We start from the raw sequence: 13,785 nt of genomic DNA on the forward strand, positions 1-13,785 counted from the left end.
TTTAGTTTATTACTTTATTCAAAACATCAAAGTTGTAGTCTTACTTATTCCTTTTTATCATTTTCATGATTGAAATTAGGCACCGATAGTCGAGCTAAGGGTTGCACCTGTTTCAAAGGGGAGTCAGCACATGACAGATTTCGAGATCACTTCCCAGGTGCTTGGACAACGAGTGGGAGGCTCGGTGAAAGGTCTTGGAAGTGGATACATTGCCCCAACAACATCATCATCCATGGGTGCGGCGGCTCGTGTAGAGATGGAACGACAGCGCTGAGAGGCCTAGTATGATAAGCAAGAGATGGCTCGACGAATGCAGATAGTGGAAATGGAGAACGCACAATTGAGAACGGAGGTCTCCAACTTTCGAGCCCAGATGCGAGCCATGATGGATAGGAAAATGCGGTTAGAGAAAAGGATGCGCCAATCTGGACCAGATGATGCGGGTGGCTCCTCTGATTAATTATGATCACAAAATGAGTTTCATGTTAAATTATATTTTTATACTTATATGGGTATAGATCTTACATGATACAAGAGGAGTGAATTAGATGATTCGGAGGCATGTTATTTTGTATATAGTACGATAGTGGCAAAGCAGATTCATGTCTTATGTTGGTGATATTGACATGAGATGTGTTCTTGTCATGCTCTATTTAGGTCTCACATCGATTTTTCAGGATATGTTTAGGTCATTTAAAAGCTTTTTAACGAGCATATTATCGGATAACTCGAGATAACCATTTTTTTTATATTTTGAATTTAATATATTGTTACATGTATTACTGTCATGAATATGCTACATGATTGCATGCTAGTCTAGAATGCCTCCTGCATGGCGGATGCAACTGATGTGTATTGCATGCTGGTAGTGGATATCGGTTCTCTCTACCTTCAACTTCTTATTAGGTGCAGGTTTTATGGGAAAATGTCCAATTTACAAACGACATGCTGCCAAAATTGTGTTAAAATTTTTCCAAACAAAAAGAAAGGATAGGCTTAGTTTAATGTTAAAATATTTTTGAAAGGATGAGTGAAACTTAGGAATCATAATAAATGAGGCAATGTAGACTTAGTTCATTTAGAATAAACATTCATTTATATGTTTTTGGTCCGTTAAATTTAAAACATTCATTGCCGTGCCGAAATCATTGAAAATATTATATACACTTGGCTGAGGATTTGAAAATTTGAAAAAGGCATAAGTTGAATATATACATAACTCACACAGAGCATCATTTTCTAATTATTTGAAAAAGGCATAATTAGGGATTCGTATGGACATATGGGTTGCAATGTCTCTGTAGAAAAGAACAAAAAAAAGTAAAAAAAAAATGGTCCATGCACGAGATCACCGATGAAAGCTCCTAGGACATTTTATTTTCCATAATTTTCTAAGCTACCAAATAAATGACCAATTTCATGTCCATTTGACTGACATATTTTACTTAGTTCTAATATTTTCTCATTAAAACTTGAAAAGATACACACTTGCTCATGCTTGTTCATTACCTTTTTCTCCATGAATCTTTCCATTTCCCTCTGCAAACCCCACAATCACTGTTTAAAGTTTTATTTCAAGTAGAGCAATAATGCTTGTCTATGAAACAATAAAACATGCTAATTGAACACGTGTCCCCAATTGGATTTATTCGCTGCATCCCCTTCCACACGTAATGCTAATACCTCATTGAGTCATTCTGCAAATCCCCTATAAACTAATCTCATGTTGCGTTCCACAGCATGCATTTTACATCTTAAGTTTAGATTTAAATAGACTTTAATAAATTTCAATATAATTTTATGCTCCTCATGTTTCGAGACACTTTGGACTTGAATTTACATTGAATTTAAATAAAATGTAATATTAAATTATATTAAAATTTGTTAAAATCCACTCAAAATGTTCGAAATCTATGCTCTCGAACGCGATGTTACATTTTTCATTATTGATATTACTACCGTACAAATTATGTAATATGCATGATTATGAAATCTTTGCCAATTTGTTATATTGTATAATTATTTTTCCTGATTATACTTAGCGTCAGCTCTCCTCGATTTGGTATACTAAATTTTTTTTAATGACTCTTAATTTATAGGATTTGCGGCTGTCATAACATCAGCATGATGCCATGCATGCATGCACTACAGTCGTCAGATGCAACTTTTGACTATTTCTTTATAATTTTTATTGTTATTTGAACAAATGGAGTTTTTGTATTTTAATTTAAATTTGTATTAGTATTTGTATTTGAATTTTGAATACTTATAAATAATTTTTGTTATTTGAACATATGTTATTTCTTCATTTTAATTGAATTTGTACTTAAATTCGAAATTTTGAATGATTTACGAATTTTATAGTAATTATGGTTTTAGTTTATATATTCGAAAATGTAATTATAGATTTTTATATAAGAATTCATGATTAAATAAAATTAGTATAAATGGTTGTTTAGTTTTTCTAATTATTAGTGAGAGATTCAAATTCGTCACTAATACCCTACTATTAGTGATGAATTTCTAATTCGTCACTAATACCGCTCCTATTAGTGACGAATTTCTAATTCGCAAATAATGCCACACTAGTAGTGACGAATTTCTAATTTTAGCAATATTTGCTATTAGTGACGAATTTGAGTTGAGCCGTTATATACTATATAGTGACTATGTTAGGGTTTTAGTGACAGATTTAATATGTCACTAATACTCCATTATTAGTGAAGAAAGTTAAATTCGTCTCTAAAAGTTAGTAGTAACGGCACATATAGTAACTATTTTAAAACCGTTACTAATATTCATAAATTTAGATACATAGGAGATTCCTAAAGTTTTTAAAATCTTAAAAGAGATGAGTCTTTTTTATTTTAATCTAAAAAAGGACATTATCTTTCGTGCATGTATATGACTAGTGTATAAATAATTTCAAGGGTGCTTTAATCAACATTGGCAAACATGGCTGCTTCAATTATTAATTTTTTTTAAAAAAATATGTGAAATAATGGATTCAAACAAATTAAGCCCAAAGGATGAGCCCCCAAACAAATCAAATCATATTTCTAAATCAAGTCAAATGGCAGCCTCCACTGGTATTATTATTGATTATAATCGATCTAGAAGCAGTTGGTAAATTTACAGGCAGGGCCTGTTTGCTTCAATGTATCAATTAATATAATAAAACTGGAGTTAGCACCTGGGTAAGACTCATCCATCCATGCCTCAAAGGACCACTTCTTCTTCTTCTTCTTCTTCGTCTTTCTTCCTCTCTAATGGTCAATTAATACGATGCTGTTGACCATGTCAAATTTATTTTGCAGTGAGCTTGATCCCGAAAATTATCAAAAAATTCAAGTCCTTCTACACATAGTTAGAACTTTCTAATGGGAGAGTCTCTGCATTTACAATTTTGTTGGAGCGTTTCATCTTAAAATTGCATCCTCGCAAATGGCACCGATTATTGATACCAAAAATTTCACCTAGTAATTTCTTGCTTCCCACGAGTGGAATAAGCCCGACCTTATGAGCCAGAATATCCCAAAAAAAGGATTTTGAGAATAATATCATTGCTGGGTCACATATATACATACACACTTGTACACATTGTCAAAAACCAACCTACCCTGACTAATTGCATCTCCTTCCCATTATTTTACCAAGTCAAAGACAATATTTCTGAGCTTTCTTCATCACCTTAAAAAGCAAGCTGGAGCAATCTATATATAGCCCTCCATAAATTAAACCACCAACACAAACACCGCCTTCAAGCACATACGAAACCAGTTTCCAAATCAAAAATCCATGGCTGCTCCACCACTCTACATAATCATGATGATAGGGTCACTGCTACTTCTCCCTTCCCCTTCCCATTCTTCTGACCCAGACCCATTACAGGACTTCTGTGTAGGAGACTTAGAAGCTTCCCCATCCCTCAATGGCTTCCCCTGCAAATCCGCCTCCAACACAACCTCCGACGACTTCTTCTACTCCGGGCTGAGCAAGGAGGCCAGCACAACCAACGCCTTCGGAGCTACGGTGACTGCAGCCAACGTGCTCGTGTTCCCAGGCCTAAACACGCTCGGAATCTCCATGAACCGGGTGGACTTCGGCCCGGGGGGGCTTAACCCTCCCCACTCGCACCCGCGGGCCACCGAGACCGGGGTGGTCATCGAGGGGAAGGTGCTTGTTGGGTTTGTGACCACAGGGAATGTGTACTACTCCAAGGTTTTGGGTGTTGGGGAGATGTTTGTGATACCAAGAGGGCTTGTGCACTTTCAGAAGAATGTTGGGGTGGGGAAGGCTCTTATCTTGACAGCTTTCAATAGCCAGTTGCCAGGGGTTGTGGTTGTCGCCCCAACTCTCTTCGGCTCAAAGCCTTCTATTCCTAATGACGTGTTGACTTTGGCCTTCCAGGCTGAGGAGAGTGTGGTTAACAGCATCAAGTCCAAGTTTTGTTAATTCTTCAGCTCGCTAATCTTGAATAGGTTGGATTGCCTGGTGAATTTTTATTATTCTTGTTGGGTTTTCTTCTCTGCCCATCCCTGCTGATCATTGTTGTCATTAGTCATTTGAGATTTAATTGTGTTCGTAATTTGATCTTCATGTTCTGTTAACGCAATAATTTCTTTGTCATATATGAATAATAAAACAAGGTTTCTCCTGCGATTAAAGCATTTCTTTTTTGGATATTTTGGAGGTTTGAAATCTAGAATATATATATATATATATATATATATATATAAAATATAATATAATATTATTGTCACATGTGGTTTATGTGTCGAGATTAATTTTAATGTGACAATACGACATTATTTTTAGAAGTTGACTCCTAAAACCTTATTCTATTGCCGTCAAATTATGAACTTGTGTTTGGTATGTCGAATGCAATGGGATGAGAATGAAATAAAGTGAAAATTTGAATGGTAAAGAAGAAGAAATTAAAATGATAAATTAGATTCTATTCCCTCTAATTTCACACGATCCATTTGTACCAATTAAAGATATAGCTAGTGATAAAAAAATATATATTTGTATATCGTATTCTAGTAAAACAAGCATGGTGACCTCATTCGAAAAATATTTATTGGCAAATTCATAAATAGGTAACACCTAAAACATGGAAAAGGGTTTCTGTTTGTAGATTACAACATAGCAAAAATTTAAACTTTCATTGATATGTTTTACATGATTAACATTTGAAATTTTGAATAATGTTATAAAAGATGCAGGAAAATAAATAGAAAGATAAATTGAGACAAGACAAAAATTTTACGTGGTTTGGATATACTTACTTCACGAACGGATGTGATAAAAATCTTCACTATCTCGGGCGGACTTATAAGATGATTTGGAACCGACCTTGTACAAAATATTGGAACTAGTCTTGTACAAGATATCTCTCTTCTTTTTATCTCTCATCTTCTTTCTATATGCCTACTTACTTCAAGCATGCAAATGTGTATACAAGCATGCAAATATATGTGTTACAAATGAGAAGGGAGGGTGCCCTTATATAGGGCAATAAAGATAGCTAAATATTTATTGGGGTGACATTCATATCTTTTATAACACTCCACATTGGATGTTGTTAGAATTGGTGTATTCCCAAGAGTGGAGGGGGGGGGGGGGGGAGGTGAATTGGAATTTTAAACTTTTCTCCTAACTAGAACTAAATGTCAGCTGAGTATTACAATCTAGGATCTTTCTATCCAGTTCCAAATACGCAGATAAATATAATATGCGGAAATTTAAATCAAGCGCATCATTGACATAATAACATACACGTGTGATAAATATAAAGTGCGACAATATATACAAACACATGATATGTTATTGGGGTTCGGCCAACTGTGCCTACATCCCTGCCTCTAGCTCGCAAGCCCGAGGATTCCACTAATAGCTCACTTAAGGGTGGAGCGGCACCGTTTACAATTAGATCAAATTAACACAGGGTTGACCTCAACCTTAATCAGGTTAATTAGAGGGGCTGACCTTAACCTACACGCCTTAACCAGATGACGCACCTAGCTTTCCTAACGAAGTCTAAGCCAATCCGGGACTATTCCAGGGCTAGTCTCCCTCTTCAGGCCCGTGCCTGGAAATACAACAAGTGTGTATTTAAGATGCAACCAAATGGTACAATGAGTATGCTTTCAAGTATAGCAGATGTGTACCCAAATACGCGCAATCATAAACACCACAATATGATTTAATATGTAAGCTCAATGTGGTCTAGATAGTTCAACTCTCAAAGGTATTTGCTATTAGTGTAATGCGTACATGAGAGTGTCAAACAAGCAATCTTTGTATCATAAGATATTCAGCCAATAAGTTCACAGAAAGATGTTAGCCATACTTCATATATTTCAATCAACGAGTTTTCTCAACACATATCTGTATATGAAGCTCAAGTAGTATATGGATTTGGTTTGCAAAATGAGATTAATCTTTTGTATTCAACTAAATATATAAATCAATGAATATAGCAACAAAGATTTTTCTTACACGAACAAATATCTCTTTAAATATTTATCAAGGTAGAGCACACTAGATATTTGAAAGTATTTTGAAAATATTTTGCAACCAAAAAGAAATACAATCTTCTCAAGATATTGCAATGAAGGTGCAAGCTTAGAAGATCAAAAGAAAGTCTTCTTAGGAGAGACTTATTAACGAAGTCCCCTAAGAGTACTTAGGTTTTGCTCTCGATAAAATCATATAAACCAAGCAAGACAAGGAGAGCAAACTTATGAAAACAAACACTCAATCCACTTACAAATGATGTAGGCACTAATAGAAGGTAAGCATGACTGAATGAGGCTTAAAAATGAGTAGTATAGGCTTTTGGATTTTCAGAGAATTCTCTCCTAATCAAAGTAGCTAATCCATGCTGATTTTCACAAATGATCTCATATATATAGACATGGGAGAAAATATGACCGTTGAGGACCTATTGGGTATTATTAAGAAAGTTTAATGACATTTAAAACATTTTAACCTTGTTTAAAAAATATTTAACCACGATAAAAATCAGGGCAACCCGAAAAGCCCGGTCGACCAGAAATGTTTCGGTCGACCAGGTCTCAAATAGTTCGGTCGACCGGAAGGATTTTGAACTAAAGGCTAGGTAGACTAGGAGAGGGTGATTTTTCAATTTTTTGAGGTTCGATCGATCGGGCCATTTTGAACTGGCTGGTTTGGTCGACCAGACCGTTGGGATTTCTCCCGAGGACCCTCGGTCGACTAGGTAATTGGAGTACAAAAGTGGCTCGGTCGACCAAATGGTCAAAATGTTGACCTAAGGAGGTTTCAGTTGACCGGGGCTTTTTGAACTACTTGGTTCGGTCGACCAGGGCCTTGGTCAACTATTGACCCAGGCCTGGTTCGGTTGACCAGGCCAAAATGAACTGAGTGGCCGGTCGACCGAAAGCGCACCAAGTGTGCATTTCAGTCCTGTCTTGAAGCATACAAACCCTATTCAAATGCCTAACAAACATATATGCAAATGTGTGGGTCCTAGAGTCATTTATGTCCAAAATTAAGACACCGAAAAAGTCCGATGTCGGTCGACCAAAGGGAAAACCCTAAGGTCTTTCTAAGGTCATTTTTCATTTACAGTTTGTTTGAATTTATGTGTTATCAAGCATGTGATGTGTGTGAGCTTATTACAAACCAAAGACCTATTTACTATTACAGACCATTTACATGAATGAACTATATATATATTACAACACAATGGTCTTCAATCTTTATTTGCTTTGTGCACATCTCGATCTTCACAATATTAGTTCCTGCACAAAACCTCAAATACCCATTAGATATTATGAGTATTTGTCATAATCAAAACGGGGCGTGACCCATAAGGTCAATAGATGTCACTCATATATTAACTCCTTCTACTAAGATCTTTAAGATGTCTCATTCTGATGAGATGAACCAATTTCTTGAATGTTATAATAGGCAAAGCTTTGGTGAACAAATTTTCTAGATTATCTCTTGATCGGATCTGCTGAACATCTATATCACCATTCTTTTGGAGTTTATGTGTATAGAAGAATTTTGGAGATATATGCTTTGTTCCATCACCCTTTATGTATCCTCCTCTTAGTTGAGCTATACATGCAATGTTGTCTTCATATAAAGTTGTTGGAATATCCTTCATTGATTGAAGACTACAATTTGCTTGGATATGAGAAATCATTGATCTAAGCCACACACATTCTCTACTAGTTTCATGGATAGCTAGTATTTCAGAATGATTGTGTAACACCCCAAACCCGAAACTAGGGTCCGGAGTGTTATTTTAAAATATATCTCTGATACCACCTTGTGACGCCCCGAACCCGCCAAGTGGAGGCCGAGTGCCACGTGTTCCATTACTTGTATATGATATTCTCACATCAATTACGCAGTGGAAATAATAACAACTCCTCAATAATATACCAGAGTTTCTATAAATCTATAATCTCAAAAGGTATTCTCCAATATCCTATATTCACAAACATATATACATCTTAGAAAACTTAAACAAAACCCAAAAATATACATCAAAAGTCTATACCCTCTCTCCCTCTCTCTCTCTCTCTCTCTCTCTCTCTCTCTCTCTCTCTCTCTCTCTCTCTCTCTCTCTCTCTCTCTCTCTCTCTCTTTAAAAAATGCTCCACCAAGCCCCGAGCTCACTAAACTTGATCACGTGATCTTCCTAAAAAAAAATAAAATTCCATATCAGGTGAGACACATCTTAGTAAGTCGGAATAGATTAATGCCATTGTGTGGCTAACATGAGGTTTGTGCACAAATATATAATCATCATTTATAAAAGTATCATAGTTATGAAACCATTCTCTGTCCCTATTCACACACATGCAAAATATTTTACTAACGAGAGTTCCCAAGGATTGGGGTGATTGCTCCGATACCTTGTGCAAACCATGGCTGCAACTGAAGCATATCAGGGCACTTACCTTACTTAGTATGCCCTCAAGTTGATAGTTTATCTCGTACTCACACACATATTTGAAAAAAAGTTTATTAGCAGAAGTTCATGAGAAGGGAAGATTACCCGCCCAAACAGCTTTCCTCTGCCCTAATACGTTATGCAGCCCAATATGGCTACATCTAATATTAATCAGGGCACTTGCCTTTCTTAGCAAGCCCTCGGGTGGAGTGTATACTTTGCCTCAAATAAATATAATACTACAATATATAATACATATTTACTTTACTCTGTATCTGTTATCTCTATTTTACTTATCTTTTTATGTTCTCAGTATTTCACATCACATAATTCACTTTCACATTTCGCATTACTTTGATTTCATGCATGTGAATCTCACTTCCACATTTCACATCATCCACATTTCACATTCACATTTTGCATTATTCTGATTTTATTCTACTCTGTATTCACATCTGCATTCACATGTTCTGTTATCATATTATTCACTAGTTAAATTAAAAAATTATGCATTTAGAACTCACTATCGGATGGATAATCACTGTCATATTCCCCCCCATGCCGGATTGTGCAGCCCAAAGGTTGGACTTAACCCTGGTCGGTCCACCAGAGTTAAATCAAAAAACAACCTCTTTAGTCTGTAAGTTAGATTGGCTTTCCCACACTGGTCTTGACTCTATGGGGAACTCTACCCTACACAACACAATCGACCATCCCGTCTCCACACTCTCCACGAGACGAGTGGGTGCACTAATCTCTGCCAAAAATCACACGCAACAATATTGTGCCTCACTATGGTCCACCGGAGTTCTCAAATCATACATTGCAATTTAACATTCACATCCAACTCTAATTAACAATACACATGCAATATAATCCCAATACATCTCAGTATTTTCCAACATGTTCATACATATATATCACAGCTCAACTTAGTGTTTTCACTTTACTCATGCCACACTATTTAAGTAATACGCATAATTATATCATTTGAAATAACAAAAGCCAATCGATGTTCTTAATCCGTTTTACTGAAGATACACATCAAATTATCCCCACAATTTCCAGAAAACTCATTTTTTTAATAATTCCATTTTCAAAAATAATAACTATAACTTTAGGCTCAAAAACCACACTTCAAACGGTTGGCTTTTCTTTTAAAACTCACATGTTAATCATATATATTTATAAACACATAAAATTTCTATTTTAACTGGTGAATTCACAAAAACTACTGGCTTAATCTATTCCCCTTACCTAGTTTCTTGAATTACGCTGTAGGGACCCCAAAACGATGCTTGCGACGCTCACCTGAACCCTGATTCAATAATCCGAGTTCAATTAACTCAACCTCAAATAAAATACTATTTAACATATCCTAGGCCCATAAATTCCAAATAAACAATTAAAATCTAAAAAATAACCAATTTTCTTAACTCCTTAAATCTCTCACTTGCTTTGGAGTGGTGCCTAGGACCCCCAAATTGAAAATTTGCTCTGACCAACATGACGACGATCGAGACTAGAACCTCGTGGTGGTGCCCGATCGTCAATTTAGCTGAAGATTTAAGGAAAAATTGTGTAAAGAGAGAGAGTATACCTTACCCCAGGAGTGGTACCTACATCGCTCCTACGACAAATTCACTCCGGTAGGAATGTTGGTGGCGGAGATAGGAACCTAGCGATATCTTTCGTTTTCTGATCAACCAAATATTTGCCAAGAAAATGTGGAGAGAGAGAAGGAGGCGAGGACGGAGAGTGAGCGTCCAGGGAGGGGGGGCGTTCTTTGTTTCTTTAGGAAATTTTGTTCTTCAAGAAAGCTTAATGTATAAGCTTTCATATATATTAGTATATTAATATTTTATATATATATATATATATATATACCTATATATTCATCATATTATTTATTTAATAAATTCAATTATTTTTTTGGATCACTACATTCTCCCCTTCTTAAAAGAATTTTGTCCTCGAAATTTGCTACCTGATCATTCTTCACATTTCTAAAATTTATTAACTCACTATATCTTGTACATTTCAATATATATCTTCATCTGAATTTCTACATTAACTACTATTAAATAAAACTTTCATTATCTTAGACATAAACTAATACCTGCTCCCTTGGCAGTATCTGTCTCGGTCAAGATCATCGTGTACACTCGTGCTGTACCACCTCCACCTTGAGGTACTTGTTAGTTTCCTTGGATCTGATTCAGTGCAGGTGTATTAGGTAGCAACACATGACAGTTCCTCGCAATATGCTTCAGCTTACCGCACCTATAGTAGTTAGGATCCCCAGCTTGACATTCACCCCTATGCCTTTTGTTATATTTATGGCATACAGGATAAAATGAATCATTCTGATAACCAGAATAACCCCGATCCCTCATCTCCTGCCTCGGGCCCACTGTGCCCTTTTCTCTCTTCCACGATCCCTGACTAGCCTCAACTTGAAAATTGGGAGGTGCAGGCCTCTTTCGCTGCTCTGATGACTCTGTACTACCCTGCAAACTCTTCTCCAGTACCGAAGTCTAATCCACCAAGTCTGAGAAATTTTGGACGTGGAACCCCACCACAAGTTCATAGATTCTTCGTCTCAGGCCTTTTTTTGAACATTCTGGCATTTCTCACCTCATTAGGGATCATAAATGGTGCGAAGCGAGTAAGCTCCACAAATTTCGCTGCAATAGTCATATTTCCCTAGGTCAGGTTGGTAAAATCCTCAACGTTTTCCTCTCTAGTGGACGAGGGAAAGTACCTGTCAAAGAACAACTCCTTGAATCGTTCCCAAGTCAGTGCCACTTTCACTACCCTCCGTCCCTCTAGAAGCTTCGTAGAAAGCCACCAATGTTTCGCATCACCTGTCATCTTAAACGTGGCATAATAGACCCTCTGCTCGTCCTTGCAACCGAATACTTCCATTTTCTCCTTAATTTCCTAAACCCACTTCTCTGTAGTCACTAGATCTGGCCCTCCCTCAAAAGTCAGAGGGTTTGATATCATGAACTCCTTGATGCTATAACCCTGATCTATAGCTGGATAGTTATGCTCTCTGGGATCCTTCCTCATTTCTGCCCTGACCTATCGGGCTATACCCCTCAGCATCATGGAAGTATCAATATCCTCCTCACTTGAAGTCTCCCAGTCATCTCTTCCTTCACCATCTACAACCTCATCCCTAGGATCCATCCTAAAAATAGGACAGAAAGAGTTAAGAATTCCATCATCATTATCTACCCAACACAATCATTAAACTAAAATCCAATATACATCCGAAACTCTAACTTAAGGACCAGTTCCATAGCTTAGAAACGAAATCATCTAAGGTTTGCCGTGGTTTTTCCAAAACTGTCGTCTGCTTCAGAAAAATCACAGAAAGTCGTCAACGAGCTTCTACCTCCAGGCTACAAGACAAAATCCTATAACTCTATGTTGAATCAGGTGTAATCCCAAGAGGGGGGGGGGGTGAATTGGGTATTTAAAAATTCTTTGCCACTTATTTACCACTTAAACCCTTCTTATATATTTACCAATGAATTCTTATTACTCAATTACATATGTGCAATGCTATCCAACCTATACATGCAATATAAACAATTTAAATGCAATGTTGAAAGTAAAGAGTAAAGGGAAGAGAGAAGACAAACATGATTTTTACGAGGTTTAGCCGACTTGGCCTACGTCCTCGCCTTGAGCAACCACTAAAGGATTTCACTAAATCCCTACTCCTTAAATTGGGATGGAGCTTCCCTTACAATCCGTTACTTACCAGAGGCACAATTCCCTCTTGCTTCGCTGCTTACAAGAGATACAACTCTCTCCTCAAACACCGGTTCACACACCAAACCGTGTATAGAATAGAATCTGAAAAACAACACTAAAAAATGCTTCTAAACAAAACCTCGGGAGTACAATTCAAATTTCTAACACATTAACATATGATTAAACTTAAAGCTCAGAATGTATGGAAACGATACGATCGTTTTATGTATGGTATGCTTCAACACAAAACCCTCTTTATCAAAAACTCCCAAGTAAAGAAATATTTGAAATTCCTTGGAGTATATTAGGGTTCTAGTTCACTTTGTAAGGATGCACAAATATGTCTAATGTGAACTTGTTAAAAGCTTTATCTTGAATGTTTTATCAATCTATATCAAAAAGCTTTCTATCAAATATTTAATCACAACCCGATCTCTGTAATATGTAAATATATACGATATGTAATTCAAAGATCAAAATACTGAGTATAAGGTTTTCAAAATACAATATCCCTCAATAAAATAAATATTTATGAATACCAAGGATACATATTCAAGTGTTATAATATATCTAAATTATGAATCCTTTAACTGAAAACACACTTGAATCAAACCATTCAATCAATAACAAAACCTTAATCAAGTAATGATCTTGTTAAAAAAAATAGGTATATGTATATGCGCATTCAAGATCAACCTTTTAATACTTAATCAAAAATAGATTTTTCAATAATAAGCTCTATGAGCAATATATATATATATACTCTTGAATCAAAAATCAATCAATCAAAAGCTAAAAAACTTTCTCAAGTAATGATCTTTTCAAAAACAATTTTTATATGTATGTGCACACTCAAGATCAAACTTTTCTAATGATGTTCAATAACAAGTAATGAGATGAGAAGTTCTTGAAAATAATAACTTGAATGATCAAACTCAATACTAGAATGAGAATTCAGATGAGCAAACAAGTTCCCTTTGAGATTCTGAGTTGATTTGCCCAAGCTCGATGATTAGAAATTGAGGTGTAGGCAATCGTATAGCAATAGGAGCAAGTTTTCC

At 36.1% G+C, this 13,785-nt stretch overlaps 1 protein-coding gene across 1 annotated transcript; it reads left to right on the top strand.

Moving 5' to 3' along the window:
* Nucleotides 1-3,538: 3,538 nt before the first annotated feature.
* LOC131146388 (germin-like protein subfamily T member 2) lies at nt 3,539-4,670 on the top strand. Its single transcript, XM_058095974.1, has one exon. The coding sequence runs from the start codon at nt 3,799-3,801 to the stop codon at nt 4,453-4,455; it is 657 nt and encodes a 218-aa protein (XP_057951957.1). The 5' UTR covers nt 3,539-3,798; the 3' UTR covers nt 4,456-4,670.
* The last annotated feature ends 9,115 nt before the right edge of the window (nt 4,671-13,785 follow it).

Source organism: Malania oleifera, chromosome 13 (genome assembly GCF_029873635.1).
Source record: "Malania oleifera isolate guangnan ecotype guangnan chromosome 13, ASM2987363v1, whole genome shotgun sequence".
NCBI classification, from domain to species: Eukaryota; Viridiplantae; Streptophyta; class Magnoliopsida; order Santalales; family Ximeniaceae; genus Malania; species Malania oleifera.

Bases quoted from the DNA above. Each gene is read 5' to 3' on its own strand.
- LOC131146388 (XM_058095974.1), top strand. From the start codon at position 3,799: ATGGCTGCTCCACCACTCTACATAATCATGATGATAGGGTCACTGCTA.